At 42.6% G+C, this 18,531-nt stretch overlaps 1 protein-coding gene across 2 annotated transcripts; it reads right to left on the reverse strand.

Moving 5' to 3' along the window:
- Positions 1-3,913: 3,913 nt before the first annotated feature.
- Positions 3,914-18,291, reverse strand: LRRC31 (leucine rich repeat containing 31). 2 transcript variants are annotated; one of them, XM_065411269.1, is made up of 10 exons: positions 18,279-18,291; positions 17,037-17,294; positions 15,480-15,629; positions 14,918-15,085; positions 13,418-13,585; positions 11,954-12,121; positions 10,377-10,544; positions 8,277-8,444; positions 5,541-5,708; positions 3,914-4,233 (listed from the first exon to the last, which is right to left on the reverse strand). In XM_065411269.1, exons 1-10 carry the CDS (start codon positions 18,289-18,291, stop codon positions 3,914-3,916), a joined length of 1,749 nt encoding a protein of 582 aa, XP_065267341.1. The 2 variants fall into 2 exon arrangements, with proteins under 2 accessions (XP_065267341.1, XP_065267340.1); XM_065411268.1 differs by lacking the exon at positions 18,279-18,291 and having other exon boundaries at positions 17,037-17,340.
- Between the last annotated feature and the right edge of the window lie 240 nt (positions 18,292-18,531).

Genomic DNA, 18,531 nt, shown 5'->3' on the forward strand with positions numbered 1-18,531 from the left:
TGTCACCGGAGCACCAAGCCACCGAGTACATAAACCGCAAGGGGTACTTTTCAATGCTGCTGCAAGCCCTGGTCGATCACAAGGGACGTTTCACCAACATCAACGTGAGATGGCCGGGAAAGGTACATGATGCTCGCGTCTTCAGGCACTCTGCTCTGTTTCGAAAGCTGGAGGAAGGGACTTTCTTCCCGGACCAGAAAATAACCGTTGGGGATGTTGAAATGCCTATCGTGATCCTTGGGGACCCAGCCTACCCCTTAATGCCATGGCTCATGAAGCCGTACACAGGCAGCCTGGACAGGAGTCAGGACCTGTTCAACTACAGGCTGAGCAAGTGCCGAATGGTGGTGGAATGTGCATTTGGACGTTTAAAAGCGCGCTGGCGCAGCTTACTGACTCGCTCAGACCTTAGCGAAAAGAATATCCCCATTGTTATTGCTGCTTGCTGTGCGCTCCACAATATCTGTGAGAGTAAGGGGGAGACATTTATGGCGGGGTGGGAGGTTGAGGCAAATCGCCTGGCCGCTGATTACGCGCAGCCAGACACCAGGGCGGTTAGAGGAGCACAGCAGGGCGCGGTGCGCATCAGAGAAGCTTTGAAAACGAGTTTTGTGACTGGCCAGGCTACGGTGTGAAACTTCTGTTTGTTTCTCCTTGATGAACCCTCCGCCCCCCCCCACCCGGTTAACTCTACTTCCCTGTAAACCAACCACCCCACCCTTCCCTACCCTCCCCCCTTCGAGCACCACTTGCAGAGGCAATAAAGTCATTGTTACTTCACATTCATGCATTCTTTATTAATTCATCACACAACTAGGGGGATAATTGCAAAGGTAGCCCGGGATGGGTCGGGGAGGAGGGAAGGAAAAGGACACACTGCAGTTTAAAACTTTAACTCTTATTGAAGGCCAGCCTTCTGATGCTAGGGCAATCATCTGGGGTGGAGTGACTGGGTGCCCGGAGTCCCCCCCACCGTGTTCTTGGGCATCTGGGTGAGGAGGCTATGGAACTTGGGGAGGAGGGCTGTTGGTTACACAGGGGCTGTAGCGGCGGTCTCTGCTCCTGCTGCCTTTCCTGCAGCTCAACCATACGCTGGAGCATATCAGTTTGATGCTCCAGCAGCCGGAGCATCGACTCTTGCCTTCTGTGTGCAAGCTGACGCCACCTATCATCTTCAGCCTGCAACTTGCTCTGTTCATCCCGCGATTCAGCACGCCACCTCTCCTCTCGTTCATATTGTGCTTTTCTGAAATCAGTCATTGACTGCCTCCACGCATTCTGCTGTGCTCTGTCAGCGTGGGAGGACATCTGTAGTTCTGTAAACATGTCATCACGCGTCCTACGCTTTCTCTTTCTAATCTTCACTAGCCTCTGTGAAGGAGAAACATTTGCAGCTGGTGGAGGAGAAGGGAGAGGTGGTTAAAAAAGACACATTTTAGAGAACAATGGGTACACTCTTTCACGTTAAATTTTGCTGTTCACATTACACAGCACATGTGCTTTCGTTACAAGGTCGCATTTTTCCTCTTATATTGAGGGCCTGCCGGTTTGGTGTGAGAGATCACTCACGCAGTGCCAGGCCACAGATTTCAGCTTGCAGGCAGCCATGGTAAGACACAGTCTTTTGGCTTTTTTAACCTTCTTAACATGTGGGAATGGTTTCAAACAGTAGTGCTCTCATTTCCCATACCAAGGACCCGTTGGGTTGGCCATTTAAAATGGGTTTGCAATGTAAAAGGAGGGGCTGCGGTTTCAGTGTTAACATGCAGCACAAACACAACTAACTCCCCTCCCCCACACACCCAATTCTCTGGGATGATCACTTCACCCCTCCCCCCCACCGCGTGGCTAACAGCGGGGAATATTTCTGTTCAGCAGAGCAGGAACGGGCACCTCTGAATGTCCCTTCCCCTTAATAAAATTGCCCCATTTCAACCAGGTGACCGTGAATGATATCACTCTCCTGAGGATAACAAAGAGCGATAAGGAATGGATGTTGTCTGCATGCCAGCAAACACCGGGACCATACGCTGCCATGCTTTGTTATGCAATGATTCCAGACTACGTGCTACTGGCCTGGCGTGGTAAAGTGTCCTACCATGGCGGACGGGATAAGGCAGCCCTCCCCAGAAACCTTTTGCAAAGGCTTTGGGAGTACATGAAGGAGAGCTTTCTGGAGATGTCCCTGGAGGATTTCCGCTCCATCCCCATACACGTTAACAGACTTTTCCAGTAGCTGTACTGGCTGCGATTGCCAGGGCAAATTAATCATTAATCATTAAACACGCTTGCTTTTAAACCATGTGTAATATTCACAAAGGTACACTCACCAGAGGTCCCCTGTGTGCCCTCAGGGTCTTCGGTGAGTTCGGGGGTTACTGGTTCCAGGTCCAGGGTGACAAACATATCCTGGCTGTTGGGGAAACCGGTTTCTCCGCTTCCTTGCGGCTGTGAGCTATCTACATTTTCTCCATCCTCCTCTTCCGAACCCTCTTCCCTGTGTGTTTCTCCAGTGAGGGAGTCATAGCACACGGTTGGGGTAGTGGTGGCTGCACCCCCTAGAATGGCATGCAGCTCCGCGTAGAAGCGGCATGTTTGCGGCTCAGCCCCGGACCTTCCGTTTGCTTCTCTGGCTTTGTGGTAGGCTTGCCTTAGCTCCTTAATTTTCACGCGGCACTGCTGTGCGTCTCTGTTATGGCCTCTGTCCTTCATGGCCTTGGAGACCTTTTCTAATATTTTGCCATTTCGTTTGCTGCTTCGGAGTTCAGCCAGCACTGATTCATCTCCCCATATGGCGAGCAGATCCCGTACCTCCCGTTCTGTCCATGCTGGAGCTCTTTTGCAATCCTGGGACTCCATCACGGTTACCTGTGCTGATGAGCTCTGCGTGGTCACCTGTGCTCTCCACGCTGAGCAAACAGGAAATGAAATTCAAACATTCGCGGGGCTTTTCCTGTCTACCTGGCCAGTGCATCTGAGTTGAGAGTGCTGTCCAGAGCGGTCACAATGAAGCACTGTGGGATAGCTCCCGGAGGCCAATAACGTCGAATTCCGTCCACACTACCCCAATTCCGACCCCCTAAGGCCGATTTTATCGCTAATCCCCTCGTCGGAGGTGGAGTAAAGAAACCGGTTTAAAGGGCCCTTTAAGTCGAAAGAAAGGGCTTCATCGTGTGAACGTGTCCAGGCTTAATTCGATTTAACGCGGCTAAAGTCGACCTAAACTCGTAGTGTAGACCAGGCCATAGACTCCCATTGCTTTCAAGGAGCAGTGGATCAGACCCTTAATGCTAATGGCTAGACTCCATGGCTGTACCTACTGAGAGAGGCAACACAGAGTAATCTGGGTAGAGGGCAATAAAGGTTGTTGCAGGGGCTGAAGCAGACCCTCACATAAGCAGGAAGAGCCCCAAGGAATCCTGTAATTTGTTGCAGTCGTACCCAGAATGCCTATGGCTTGCTCTGCAGCCCAGGATTGCCATGGTCCTTTTATGGCCCGCATATGTCATTGGAATAGCATACAGGGGCCAGATTGTGTGCAGTCCTGAATTATGAATAAGTGTTCCAACGTGCTCCAACCTTTCTATCAGCAAATATGCTTAAGGGCATTACCACAAATGAGGCAGAAGAGGCTCACATTTAGGTCCAAATGTAGCTTATTAAAAACAGTTAGATATGTATATAAGAAAGATAGACCTTCCTTACATACCCAGACATTTGGAGTTTATGTGATCAAATGGAGTTATCTGTGTATTTCACACGTTAAATAACGTTGTGTAGTTGGGAACTATTTCAAGAGACATGATGAAAACAGATTTACTAGTAAAAAATAGGCTATTTTCTCAGTCAGAATCACACAATACATAATGCATGTGCTACTTGGAAAGGTCTTTTCAGAAACCCAGGCCCTGCATCAATAGTCAAAGTGAACATTCCTTTTGGCGTCCTGATTAAAGCTTTCCAGTTGTCTCTGCTGTGATTCCGGAAGGGCCCACCTTTGCATCCCTATCTCTCTGAATGCAGGCAGCTTTGACAAATCTGTTAACAACTTGCTGAACCACATTCCACAGTCACGACAAGATGACGGCCGAAGACTGACGTCCAACTCTGAAAGTTCTTTGAGTGCAGTTAAGCCTTGAAAGAAAGTGGCCCATCCTTCATCAGAAACACTGTCATTATAACTCAGGTCTAGCTTCTGTAATTTGGCTAGATGACCAGCTTGGACCTCTAATGCTGAAAGAAATGGATATTGGAATACACATTGAATATATACTTACAAATATTGTTTAAAAAAGTGTATGACTAAGAATAGTGCTCTTTTAGTACCATGTTATTTAAGCTCCTTTAGCAATAAAACATGGCAATGATTGGTTACTAAGTGATATGAAACATGTTGCTCAAACTAATCAGAGATACTTGCTATTGGTCTCACAAAGCCTATTTTATCGCAAAAGACGTTGTGTAGTTTACAACATGCAATTCAAAGGGAACTAAAGGGATTACAAAGGTGTTAGGTTAAAAGTGTGTGGCAACCTCATGATGGATCAGTCAGATGGAGTTTAATGTCAAGCATAGGATGAAACCGGCAGGAAGATTTTACAGTGAGATTTGGAGAGAGAAAAATGTTGAAAGAGCCATGCCTAATTCTGGAAAGTTAATGGGAACGGGGGCCAGGGTAGAGGCTGAAGTCTTGTCTACCCTAAGAAAATTAGGACCTGTAATTTACCACTGATGCCATTTGGACAGTGGTAGCAATGGTGAAGGCTGTAGGGTCAACAGGGCTCAAGCATTTTTTACCATTGTGTGGTCTACAGGGACTCCAAAAGTTTTAAGGCAGCTGTTACTGTACTGTCAACTCCAAGCATTCAGAAGTCATGTGTCAGGCTCCCAAAAATCAACAGACTGACTTAAAAATCATGAGATTTTTAAACAAAAATTATGAGAATTTTTAATTTGATTTCTGGTGTTTGAAACTTCAGGGTTCACATTTTCCAGCGTTTCTCGCAACTAAGAGGGCTAAAAATTTACTTTTAAAAAAAGCTGATATTCTCCTCTAATAACATGACTGCAAGAGTTGGGGCTTTCACAAAAAAAACTAAAATCAAGAGATTTGGCACCACTGCAGTGACGTGTAATGCTGTTAAAATATAATTTAGCTGGAGTTACTGAGCCCAGAAATACTGGCTGTGCAATATAAAACCTCAGAAGTGGCTTTAAATCTAGTGTTTACATTGTACATTTATATTTTTCTAAGTGTTGCATTTGTGAAGTAATACAAATAGCTCAGCTAAAATGGGTCCCTGCATATTTTTCCATTATTGTCTACACTCTTTTCAGTTTTTGCCCCCTCACTGTGTAAAGTACTGAGTAAATATCCCTCATCAGCAAGATGAAAATTCCCTGGTGGAAAGATACTGCCGCATTCTGCCTCCTGTCATCTGATTTATGCATAAATCTGCTCTACCCAAGGAACAAGCCTCTGAATTGTGGTCTAAATGCAGCGGCTGCTTGCCTGCTAGTAAACATCACATTATACATACCTAAAAGAGTCAGATCCTCAGCCACCAAGTTACAGCTGCTCAGTCTCAACGTTCGAATCTCCGTTGCAAGCTTTAGTGCTTCCAAAAGCAGCTTTAGGTTCCCACCAACGCATTTATTCCAAGAAAGGTCTAATATCTCCAGTTCAGGGAGGTGAAGGGCAGTCTCAGCTGAAAAGATTAACACCAGCAACTTCTGCTTACTAACAGAAATCATCGTGGCCTTAGCAGACATTTCACCATGTATTCACCTGTAAATAGGTTTTAAGTATGTTGCCTACTTACTTGTGCTTAGAACATAGCTTTATTGGATCTCAGTAAAAGTTAGACAAAATAAAATCTCACGTACTCCCTAAAGAGTTCAACATTTGATTTTTCACATGTAGAATGGGTATTTAACATAGACAAGTCCTTGAGTTGTCTTTCTTAAAAGGGTTTGGGATGGTGTGACCCTATGGGCATCCCAGTGTCAGATGGCCTGGAGCTCCCTGATATGTAGCAGTGATGAGTATCAGCTGGCCTGACCAGCTCAGCGCATCCAGCTGTATTGGAAATATGGCACTAAAATGTATTTAAACCAAGCATGTCAGGGGTAGTTGATAAACAGGTTTTTCCTGACAAAGAAAAGGGGCTGACCCCTCAAGCCAGGTGTGCCCAAGGACAGTGGCCTATTCATTTGTATCACAGGTTGCAGGAAGATCATTTGCATTGTAAAAATCACAAGTGGGAGAAGCCAGGATGGCATTTACACCAGACAGCCTGGCATCTACACCCTCAGGGGAAAGGAACTTTATTTGGGGATACACTTCAGAAGAATACATTTCAGAGTTTTACTGGACTAAAAAGAGAGTGGGAGAGAATCCCTAAATTATCCTTTATCTGAGCAGACAAAGAAACTAAGTGCTGTGAACTTTGTATTTGGATCCTGGCTAAGGACTAGCCATACTGGAAGAATGACTATGATGAGAAAACTATGAACAAATGACTAGTTTGTTAAGTTGTGTTTCAGTCTAAGTAGAGTATTTTAACTTTTGTTTGTTTGTAACCATTTCTATCCTTATTCCTTCTACTTGATTGATATCACTTAAATCTATGTCCTTTTGTTAATAAATGTATTTTGGTTTTACTATTAACCAGCTTGGCACTGTGATTGAAGGGAAGGATATGTTAACCCCAGTTAAATTAACAGGCTGCTGTGTTTCGTCTCTTGATAGGAGCAGCAAAGCTGAAAAGGTTTTGTGAGTACTATGGTGCATGAGGCTGTGCACTGCAGAGTAGGGTTGCCAATTTTGGTTGTACGTATTCCCGGAGGACTCATCACACCACATAATCTTTAATTAAAGATTAATCTTTCATTCACGGAGGCTCCAGGCCAATCCTGGAGGGTTGGCAACCCTACTGCAGAGACATTTTTGGGGGGAGAACTTGGGGCTGGAAGGGTTGTTGAGACCCCCTGGCAGAGTAATAGGGAAGTGAAAGCCAAGGTGTGATCAGCAATCTTGAATGCGGGCTGTTTGTGTCAAGTCTGTGGGCATACGGGCTCATATGTCCCCTCACAGTTTCGCTGCTTGGCTTGTATTGAGCATGCTCACATGAACTGAGCATGCTCAGGAACACTGCTGAAGCCGACTGCCCTCACTCTGCCCCTCCCCACCCTCACTATCGGCAAGCACAGGTCATTTCTGTCTGTGGGCCGCACAGCAGCAGAGCATTTAGGCACCCAGAGCTGCAAGGCAGGTGTTAACTGAACCCCTCAGTGAAACACCCAGATGGGTGTTTTGTTTTACATTAGCAATATTGGCCTGATCCAGCCCCACTGAAGTCAATTTAATGTAAAAAGAGCAATTTTGACCATTTTATGACAATTTAAAGGGAGCAGTTCTTGCTGCAAACCCATTTATTAAAGGCAAGATTCATTACATTTTCTGACAATGCTGACTTCAAGATATCAAGAAATCACTATTCAATAATAATATTTTACGCTTCTTTAGCACATTGCCTGCAAAGACCTCAAACCAGTGCTAGCCTGATCCTGCTTCCTCTGAAGTCAGTGGAAATTTTGCTATTGACTTCAGTGGAGCAAGCAGTAATAAACAACAGGTTCTCTTTTCTGTATGCAACATTTACTCTAATCCCTTTTATAAGCTCTTGATTTGCACACATGCTGCTTACTTGGAGGCCAGAAAGTTTCTGTTGGTAACTAGAGATGAAAAAACTTTACTCAAACATATGCTCACGACTATAGGTCTCTATTATGGGCATGTGTCAGGATCCCTTTGCACTCAGGAGTGGTAAATATTAAGACATCAGTATTAAATGGATAATTATTACAAGGTCTGCCCACTAATGATTAAAATTCCAGCATAGTATGAGATCATATACTGTAGCTTTCTTTTCTAAAATTAGTAAATACATTATAGTTCTTTGGAAGATGAAGGATTAATAGAACTACATTAAAATCGGGCATAATGTGGTCAGAAGCCGTTACAATGCACCTAAGTCCTGACCTATAGTACTCCTGGTATTCCACTTTCAGACTTCCCTTTGCAGACAGACCAAATTATGTGATGGTTTTGTGATGTGGGCAGACAGAGCCAAGGGTGAGACTGAAAGATACATTTTTACTCATGACCAAAGCCAGAATTCAACCACAGATCTGCTGAGTCCCATCAAAGGACAATGCATTATCTCATCTTGCTGCATACAGAGAATATATAATAGTTTAAAAATCATTCCTACCTAGTGATGCAAAAGAATCTTCCCCTAAAGAGCATCTGCTTACGATCACAGATTTCAACTTTGGTAAAAATCTGAGCCTGCTAAAAAGGTAGTTGGAAGACACTCCAATGTTTTTATTGGATGATAAATTCAGCTCCTGAAGACTCGAGAGTAAAGGTATCACCTGTGCTTTAAAAATACACAATATTTATTAGTCACTGTGATCCTAAATTACTATATAGCTGTAGTTTTATTTGCTACAATTTCTTTTATTTATAACTCAACCAAAAACATATTGCCAGATTCGGACATCCTTGCTCATGCTGAGTAATACTTTACTCCATAAATAGTCCCATTGTTTTCAATAGGACTACTCAAGGAGTAGGTACTATTTAGCGTTGAGTAAGGGTGTCAGAGTCTGGCCTCCAATAGATAGAGTAGCTTAGATTTTCAAAGCCAACTAGGGGGTTTAAACATACAACTCCTATTAAAATTAATGGGGGAATCTATGTCCAAATCTCACAGCCTTTGCTAACCTCAAGTAGAATATGTTCACATAATATATACCAGTAGATAGTTATCAAAGTCCTATTACATGTGCATCAAATGAAAAATAAATCACTAGAACTAAAATTATTACTTAAATGATTAAGTTAACTCTTCTCCTTACTAGTATTACTTCATCAGTAGCTTTTCACATTATCTTCTCCATCAGGAAGACCAAGCTTGTACACTTCAAGTCATGGGATTTTTTTACTCTAAAGGTTAAAATCCATGTCAAAATACAATGGTAACAGAAAACAGAAACCAAACCATCTCCTTGGTGGGAGGTGAACTGTATATTTCCTGTAACATGAAGTGAAAATAGTGCTCTTGAGAGGGGTTTGTACAACGAGCCCTGGAGAATGAAGTCTTCAGTTTCTTCAAAGAACAGCAATACAAGCTTCCCTCACACCACCCTGCCACTGTACTTCTGCCTTGATATAGAGTTACCACTACGGGCCACAGGGGAGTTCAATTTTCATGTGCATTCATCTCTTGGAGACATGCCAATTTACACCAGCTGAGGATCTGGCCCTTGGTTTCTCCAGTGTGATCAATTAACAAAACAAGATTGCCTAGGGCCGGCTCCAGGCACCAGCGCAGGAAGCAGGTGCTTGGGGCAGCTAATGGAAAGGGGCGGCACGTCCAGGTCTTCAGTGGTAATTCGGTGGCGGGTCCCTCTCGGAGCGAAGGACCCGCCACTGAATTGCCGCTGAAGAATGAAGCGGCGCGGTAGAGCTGCCTCCGAAGTGCCACCGACCACGGCTTTATCTTTTTTTTTTTTCCCCGCTTCGCCGCTTGGGGCGGCAAAAAAGCTGGAGCCGGCCTTGGTGCTAGTGTCTATGATGTGGACATTTGTCCAAATGGGCCTATGTCGCTTGCATTGAGAAATGCCCCTTTAGTGTTGTGGCCTATCAAAAATAATATTCTAACAGTATTTTCTCTCCATTCAAGGATCTCAAAGTACTTTACAAACATTAATGAATTAAGCCTCACAAAATCTCTGTGAGGCAAGTAATTGTTACTAGCTCCATTTTACACAAGAGCCTATCTAAGGCCTAGTCTACACCAGAAAATTAAATGAGTTTAACTGTGTGAAAAATCCACGCCCCTGAGCGGTGTAGTGAAGCCGACCTAAGTCCCCGTGTAGACAGCGCTAGGTCAACAGAAGAATTCTTCCGTTAACCTCTTGTGGGGGGGTGGATTACCTCTGCCAATGGGAGAATCCCTCCTGTCAGCATAGGTAGTGTCTACTCTGATGTGCTACAATGCCTCAGCTGCAGTGGTGCCGCTGTAGTGTTTAAGTATAGGCAAGTCCTAAGGTGCTGAATAAGGGAAATTGCAGGTTCTTAGCACCTCTCAGGATCAGCCCCCATGTAACTAACCCATGACTCCCAGTCCTGTACCTTAACCAAAAGGCTAGTTGTTCTCCACAATCACTGCACTGCCAAATCTGTGTGGATAAACTAGTCCTGACTATTAAAATCTGATGGAGGTGAGGTCCATTTTCTGCCTGTGAGAAGTTTTCAAAGTTAAAAACATTTATATTCTTAATGAATTTTCTAACAATGTTCTTACTGAGAACCACCATGTCCTCTTCTGTTACACAGCACTGGTGGAGATCCAGGACTTCTAGGTCTTTAAAACTGGCCAAATGAGCTGCTGAGTCCTTAAACCCTCCACCAATTTCTTTATTGCACGATAGGTCTAATTTGTTTAGCTCTGGTAAGTACTGGAAAGCCCTGTCTAAAATGAAAAAGGCAGAATTCATAGTCACTGAATATTCTAACACATAAGGCAGACTGTGGACTTAACATTTGTTTACTCTAGTGTTAATATTTGTGAAAGGTGTTGGAATGACAGCTCTGGAGAATGAGGTTTTCTGTGTAGTTACAACAGAAGTAAGTCAACATTGCAAAGTTCTTCCCACCAATGTCACTCAACCTTACTCTAAAAGAACCACCCAAAAGTGAGAGAGCAGCTCACCCTTCATACCCATTAATACTACAGTCTATTTACTGAGAATACTGTCAAGGGTGCCAAATAGCACCAATTGTGATACTGAGTTTTGTGTGGTGAATAATTAGTCCACTAGGAACTAGACAAAGATAATCTGGACAGACTTCAGGTGATGACTTTTAGGTTATGTCTATACTGCAATGTAAGCTCATGCTTGAGCCTGGGCATCTACATTATACTACAATTGTGCTAACCCAGGGCTTGGACCCAGGGACCCAGAACCCTGCAGGGCTGGAGGGTCCAAGCTCAAGTCAAGCTGGGGCCCAGGATACGAGCCCTATTGCTTTACAGTGTAGTCACAGCCCTACTTGACTCAGGTCCCGGGAGTCATCCAGAAGTAACCCACAATTCCATGGGACAACTTACTTAGTCCTCTCTATCTCAACAATTTGCAATCCACTCTATTGAAAATGGAAGCCCCTCAAACCACCTCTCGTCCCTTCCCCCCGCTGCCTCTCCAGCAAATGGCAGCAGCTCAGGTCAGTGTTAACCCATTCTGTTCTGATCACCAATCTGCAAGCATACTATCAGAGAGCATCCTGGGTTTGCAAAGGAAAGCGAACTGGTCAAGCCTTTTACAAAGCGAGCTACTTCCTGGTAATGTGCAGGCCAGGCAGCAAAGTTTCCCCACAGTGCACTACATTCCTAGGGCTAGAGCAGCCAAATTACAGGAGGTGGGGGGGGGCGAAGCTCTAGGGACTCTGGGATATGATTATTTTGGCTTGGGTCTGTGCACTGCAGTGTGGATGCCAGAGCCCTAGGTTTGAGCATGGGTCACAAAAGTCTTAACCTAGGGTTAAAATACAGTGTAGATGCTCAAGTCTAGGGTTCCCTAACATGGGTCAGCTGACTCAAGTTCCACTAACCCTGGGCTTACATTGCAATGTAGACATACCCTGTGTTACTAGCCCCTTAAGATGACTTTGAACCAAGAAACTAGTGCTGAAAGTCTCTGTTTCCTTTACTAAACAACTTAGTCCCCAAACAGAAGAGAATATTTGTCTATCAATATTTTTGATATTCTTATGATTCTTATGATTTCTATCACACAAAATACTTATTTCATTGCCTTTAGCCTAGACATTTTCTTAGATGGGTTTTAGATTTAGATTTGGGATTCCAAAATCTAGACTAACCTAAATACTGGAGGCCATCTTGCTTTAATCCACACATGTGCAAATTTAATTCTTTCAAAACTGGCACATTTTTCAATTCCTGAGCAATACTTTTCAGACTGCAGCCAATGTTTCTGTTAATAGAAATATCTAATACTTCAAGGTCATGGATGACATTTAGAACCTGAGCTGAAAAAAAAGGAAAACAGAATTGATTAGTTACTAGATTTACTGGAAGGATATTGTAGAAAACACCACTATAAGCAGGAATGAGCCAACTTGTTTTGTCTACATTCAAACACATTCTAACAACATGGGTTCAAAAGTTTGATTTAGATTAATTGGGTCCATGGTCTGCTTAAGAAATGCAGTGAAAAAAGGAGTTAGGAGAGACCAGAGAAATAAAATCATTGAAACAGTAGGATGGGAAAAAATACAAAGAACTGTACAACAAGGAACAGTGAGGGGAAGAGAGAACATTCTAATGCAAAAGGATGAACTATATGTGTTGAATACAGACCATTCACTGGAGCTATTCTAGCTTTGGGGAGTGGGAAGAAGGTTTAATCTTGTATCTTTAGTTCATAGCACAAAAGTTTCCCTTTAGACAGAAAACCTTTTTCAAAATACAGAATCACTTCAAAAGAACACAGTATTAAGTTATGAGGTGGGTGTAGAGGGAAAAAAGAAGTGTCATAAACTCAACTAGTTTTGCAAACCCCATGAATCCCCCACCAAAAAACCCACAAGGTTCAGGAAATCTTGAACACTGCAAGGATCATAAATGCCAAACTATGGCATCTTTCCATTGACTTCCATGGCTTTGGATCAGGCCCTATAAGTGAATAAATAACATATTTCTAGTACCTTCTGTCCACACTAGCACACTTCTTGGTGAAACAGGTATTCTTACCCCATTTGGGGATGGTAAAAACCATGGTACAGATAGACTTAAATTTGGGCCCTATTCATGTAATGAGCTTCACAGTGTTGGGGCTTGGGTTCCCAAATTTAGTCACATAAATATAAATGGCCTGATTTTCAGAGAGGCTTAGCACTTGAAGCTCTCATTTAAGTCTCTGTTTGAAGAGTCTCCAGACCTCTGAAAATCAGGCCATTTTTATTCACATGCTTAAATACACATTTAATTGTCTAACTGTAGACTCTCAACTTTGAAAATTTTGGCTTAAGTGACTTGCCCAAGGTCACACAGGAAATCACTGGCAGCACTGAGATTCAAACCCAAATATCCTTCCTCCCAACCCCATGCTATAACCACAAAATCATCCTACCTCATACGGTTAGAAAAAAAGGGCTTCTTTGGAAACCAATACAGATACCGTTATAGTGGCCAGCCAGAAATTTAATAACTTTCAATCAATACTAAGCTTAATATTGATTCTTGTAAAATGCCAAAACTGAAACCAAAACAGTTGCAGTTCTGAGGAGCCAGTATTTCAACATAGGTATGTGAAATACACTTACCTAGAGATTCTCCATCTTTTGCTGTTAGACTGCAATCTGTAAATTTTAGGATTTTGATCTTGCAGCCTGTCTGGAAACTTTTGGTCAAGAGGGATAGTTTTCCACCTATGTTATTATTCCAGGATAAATCCAGTTCTTCAAGATGAGGAATGGTTTCAAGTGCCTCTCCTGTTACAAAGCACCCAGAAATCTAAGATGAATCATTCTAGATACTATTTTGAGTACAGGATAAAAATACAGTTTGACACAATAGGAAAGGATATCACTAGTCATTTCATTCTCATTTTAATTATGCAGTTTTGTTGGGTTTTCTTCTTTGAAAAAGAAAGTGCAAGTCAGGAGGTGATTTGCTGTTGCATAAAAACACATACCTTGTAACACACACACAACCCTCCTACTCTCCACCCCTGACACTTAGGCCTTATCTACACTGCCACTTTACAGCGCTGAAACTTTCTCGCTTGGGGGTGTGAAAAAACACACCCCTGAGCGCTGTAAAGTGGCAGTGTAGACAGTGCACCAGTAGCTAGTAGCTACTCCCCTCGTGGGGATGGTTTTTTTACAGCGCTGAGAGAGCTGGTGGAAAAAGGGGCAGAGACAGGCTAGAGAAAAAACATATCCACTGGAACAAATAAAATATAAAACACACAAGAAAGAAAAGAAAGGTAGAGAGTATAAAAAAAAAGCAGTGAGAAAAAAATCAAACAATAAATTAAAAGCAGACTCAAGCTCATGCCATAGTTTGTGAACCTCCAAAATAATCCATAAACTTGCAGAGCCCCAAACTCCACTAGGTTTGCCCTTCCTTTGTATGTACACAATGAACTCACTCATAGTAGTAAATTCTATGTTCAGTGGTAAGTGTTTGCAAGATCAGGGTCTCTTATACAAATACCATCTCTAAAATGGAACTTCACCCTTTGTTGGGTGGCCAGTTGCAGCCAATTACAGCAAAACAGTGAGAGGAAGGCAAATCTTGGCCAAATTTCTTACAAAAAATTCAGAGTGATCTTGAATGCTTGCACTGAACAGACAGCCTGTCTGTTTTTAAGGTCTCTTCCAAAAGATATCAGTACACCAATCATCTGCACGGAGCTCCCTATATCTGCTGCTGAAGGAAAAAGGCCTAAACTGATTGTGCTGTGATTTGATCTTCCAATTCTGAGCAGTCTACCAGCAGGCATTTCAAGCCGTTGCTTAAAATGTTAAGCCAGTTTGAGTAATTTTGTTGCACTTGCACAAATAGGCCCTGATTCTTCAACCATTCTGCATGTGAGTGACTTTTTGCCCATGAATAGCCCCATTGAACTCAATGGGACTAATCTTATGTATAAAGTTACTCACAAGTATAAGTGTTTTACACTTCTTTATAGCTGAGAGTTTACAGACACAGACTGAGATTTTGGCTGCTGTGGTGTGATGGAAGTACAGATTTAATAGCTCAAAATAGACCCTTGGTAATGAGCGGTTTGGAAAGTAAATGTAACTGCCATACTGTACCTAAAGAAGTAACATCCTCAGCTGTCAACTTGCAGTTGTTTAGTTGGAGGATTTTTAACTTGCTCACATGATGGAGCCGAAGAGCAAGGGATTTCAGAGCCCCTCCCACAAAATCATTCCAGGAAAGATTGAGCTCCTCCAGCTCTGGTAGAAAAGGTAACACAGCAACTAGAGGTAAAACAAACAACAGCAAAAATAACCAACTTAATTTGTGAATGTGTGTGTGTCAATGTGCCTTACTATAGAGGTGCTTTTCTAAACTAATATGGTAACATGATACAGAGTAATTTGTCTTCGGAATAAACTGTGCCTCAGTTTCCCTATCTGTAGAATGGGTATAAGGCTATCTACCTGATTTACAGCATTGCTGTGTGGCTTAAATTGTTACTTAATGTTTGCAAAATGCTTTGGGATCTTCAGATGAAAATGCTGAATAAGAAGAAAGTATCATTATCAGAGGGAGAGGGGAAAGGAGTGGGGTTGGACTATTTCATTGGCAAATGAGAATAGAAAACTCTGTTCCAGAAGCTGTCAGTATGTAGGTGGGAAAACTTGTGCTTACCCAGCTCCATTAAATCTGTTGCATCTAATGCACAATTATTTAGGTCCATATTCTTGCTGTTGGGCTTCTTACCCAGTTTCTGCATGAACTGCTTAACGCTCCACATACCAGATGTTGTGTTTGTTTTGGAAATGAGATGTGGAGGTTTGTCTGCATAACCAAAAAGACAGGATTGTGGTTACCTCTAACAGTAATCTTATTGATGAGATTTTGTCTTGTGTAACTACAACTGTCATCTTAAGACATAATGAAACATACTGACCCTGGCAGAATTTGTGGAATGGCTACATTCCCATTTTAGAGATTACTGGTGGAACCTCTGGACCATGTCAATTGTCCATTGTTACCCTGAGTAATGGGAACAGGTTCACCATGCCCTGGTTGATAGTACCTGATGCCTGATGCCCTGATGTTGATGGTACCTTATGGTACCTGATTCTGTTAATGTCAAAAGTCTCTAGTGAAGTCTTTGGGCTGGTCTACACTAGAGACTTTTGACATTTACAGCACCAGTTCAAGCACATGAAATGCTTGTAAATCACTAAGCGGATGTATTCTGTGTATCATTACCCCTGCACTAGTCCTGCACAAGTATTATAACCACCTCAGTTCAGCCTGACTATTACAGTGCTGGAATAGATTGGAAGCACAGGCAACGGAGCTTCACCAGTTCAATTAGTCCTTGCAGTGCAATCCCACAAGGCTTCTGCCCCATCCTTCAGCGACAGCTCTGACCACTGTCTCTACTATCTGTTAACCTTGTTTTATGGATGCCGAGTAGGTACTGAGGTGGCTCTTGGAGAGTCTTGGGTCTGCACAGCAACCCCTCTTTCATCTTATTTATTCATTCCAATTCGTACATAAAGTAACAGTGCACCTATCCTGGCCTTTAGGAACGCTTAGCAAATATGTAAAAATATTCCTCCAGCAATTTTACCTAATACCCCTGGCCAAAAATGAGCAGCCAAAAGCTGCACAAAAGACAGTAACCCCTTCTTTCTACATTTTGCCTCTCCACCCCATCTCCACCCCTTTTGTAAACCTCACCTTCCACCAGCCTTTCAATGATAGCTTTATTTCTTCCATGGCGCAGAGGTTAATAGCAACCTTGTATACACACAAAAATTAGAAGATTGATTTCCAGCCTCACAATATCAAGTGGTGAGAAATATCTGCTTTTGTTGTTGTCTTAAAATTGCTCTAGCAGCAGGGTGTGCAGAAGCTGACCTTGAACACAAGCAAACCAAGCTACCACTTGAGGTGCTGATGTCCCACATAAACTCTGAAACTAATGAGCTGACTCTGATATTGACTTCTGGCACTAGGAATCAAGAGTGAGGTAACTCAAAAGCTTTATCCCTCCAGCCTCAGCAACATGGGTCCCAGTTCTTGTTTTGTGTCCCTAAGGCACAGCATGATAGTGGCTTAATCAGGAGAAAACAACACATACAAAATAAACTACCAACAACAAATCAGAGGATTCTGGCTAGCAGTAAAACCAAGCACTCATTCATCAATACATTTCTAATGCACCCATCACTGTGGTATCAGCATTACCTGCTACACCGGAAGCTTGCTCCTCATTCTGATTATCTGGTCTAGAGTTATTGATTTCTGCTCCTTCACTTTCTCTTTTGCTTTCGCCATCAGATTTCCCAGCGTGTAAGCCCCTGAAGAATCTAGTGCCTGATGAGCACTGATGTTTTCCCTTTTCCACAGAGGATTTCTTCCTTTGGATTTGGTTCATAATCAACTGAAATGGGGATCTCTTCAAGATGCCCTCTTCACATCTATCCTGGGAACTCTGGTTTGCTCCTTTCAGAAGATTGACAAACATAGGTAGAACTGTTTTTAGCAACATTTATTAATTGGTTATCTGCCCCTCCCCCCGATAGTGGATATTATCAGGAATTTCTTAGCTACTTTCACACCATTCTCTCCATGTCAGTATCAATAGTATACGATTCAGTGGACCAGATTCTGAACTCATGGCAATTCCTGTTGCCTTCAAAGGGAGCTGAGGGTGTTTAGCACCACAGTGGAGGTGCTCAGTATTTTGCACAAGTGGACCTAATGATCCCAAGTCTCTGCTATACTGGTGCCATTTTATGTTAGTTCATTGGGCATAGTAGTCCTAAAAGCCAGCTTATCTCATCAATGGAGGGGGATACCTGGGTGGGTGGCTCCTATTTCACCTCCTGCCTAACAATCCACATGAAAATTATTTGCAGACATCTCAGTGCCAAGTGTTGGGGATGACATTCTGGAAAGGCTCCCACTGGCTTCAGTGGAGTTAGGATTTTACCCTCTGTAGTTACACCAGCCAGAAAAGCCTTGTGATTTGCTTTTACCAGCTAATTTCAGGTACAGGGCAAGCATTACTTCTCTCAAAAGAAAAACAAAATTGTAAAGTAACAGAAGAAACACTGGGTCCTTCATATATAGTTCTTATGCTATTTTACCAGCAATTAGGCTGAAGGAAGAAATGATAAAACAAAGTCTGTTGGCAAACATTCCTTTTATATGCAGCTAATTTTTATGCCACTTTGTTTTTAAATGTTTTATTTGGTTTTCATGTCTGTGCAGTGACAAGTGCTTAAGAGGTGGGAAAGGAGAACTTTTAAATACAATTTATTTATTAGTTGATTAGTCACAACTATGTTTCTCATGACCAATGTACAAAACAAATGATATAATATAAAGCAGAATTATATATACATGATGTAAAGCAATGTTGTTTACATTTGTAACTTTTCATGCACTGGGACTGTAATATTTTTAATAGACAAAGTTACGTACCTGTCTTTTCCATTTCTGGACTAAAGGATCCGTTGCACCTTTTAAAGCACTTTCATGGTTTGGAAAACAACTGTACCATGCTCTAGAAGTGAAGTTCTCTCTTCCTTAAATGTCAGATTTGTCTGGGTGTTTTCATTTGTTGTTGTTGTTGTCTGGCAGAGAGTTTCTGTCTTCACAAATTTGAAATCAGCTGCTCAGTACAAACCGGTTGATCAACTGCAATTTGTTGGGCTGTTTGTTCTGCTGATTTTGA

Source organism: Emys orbicularis, chromosome 9 (assembly GCF_028017835.1).
Source record: "Emys orbicularis isolate rEmyOrb1 chromosome 9, rEmyOrb1.hap1, whole genome shotgun sequence".
NCBI classification, from domain to species: domain Eukaryota; kingdom Metazoa; phylum Chordata; order Testudines; family Emydidae; genus Emys; species Emys orbicularis.

Bases quoted from the DNA above. Each gene is read 5' to 3' on its own strand.
- LRRC31 (XM_065411268.1), bottom strand. From the start codon at position 17,340: ATGTTGCTAAAAACAGTTCTACCTATGTTTGTCAATCTTCTGAAAGGA. The intron at 10,545-11,953 runs GTTAGTCTAGAT...TTTTCATTTTAG, and splicing joins AGATGGCCTCCAGTATTTAG to ACAGGGCTTTCCAGTACTTA. The intron at 4,234-5,540 runs GTATGTATAATG...CATTTCTTTCAG, and splicing joins TGAGGATCTGACTCTTTTAG to CATTAGAGGTCCAAGCTGGT.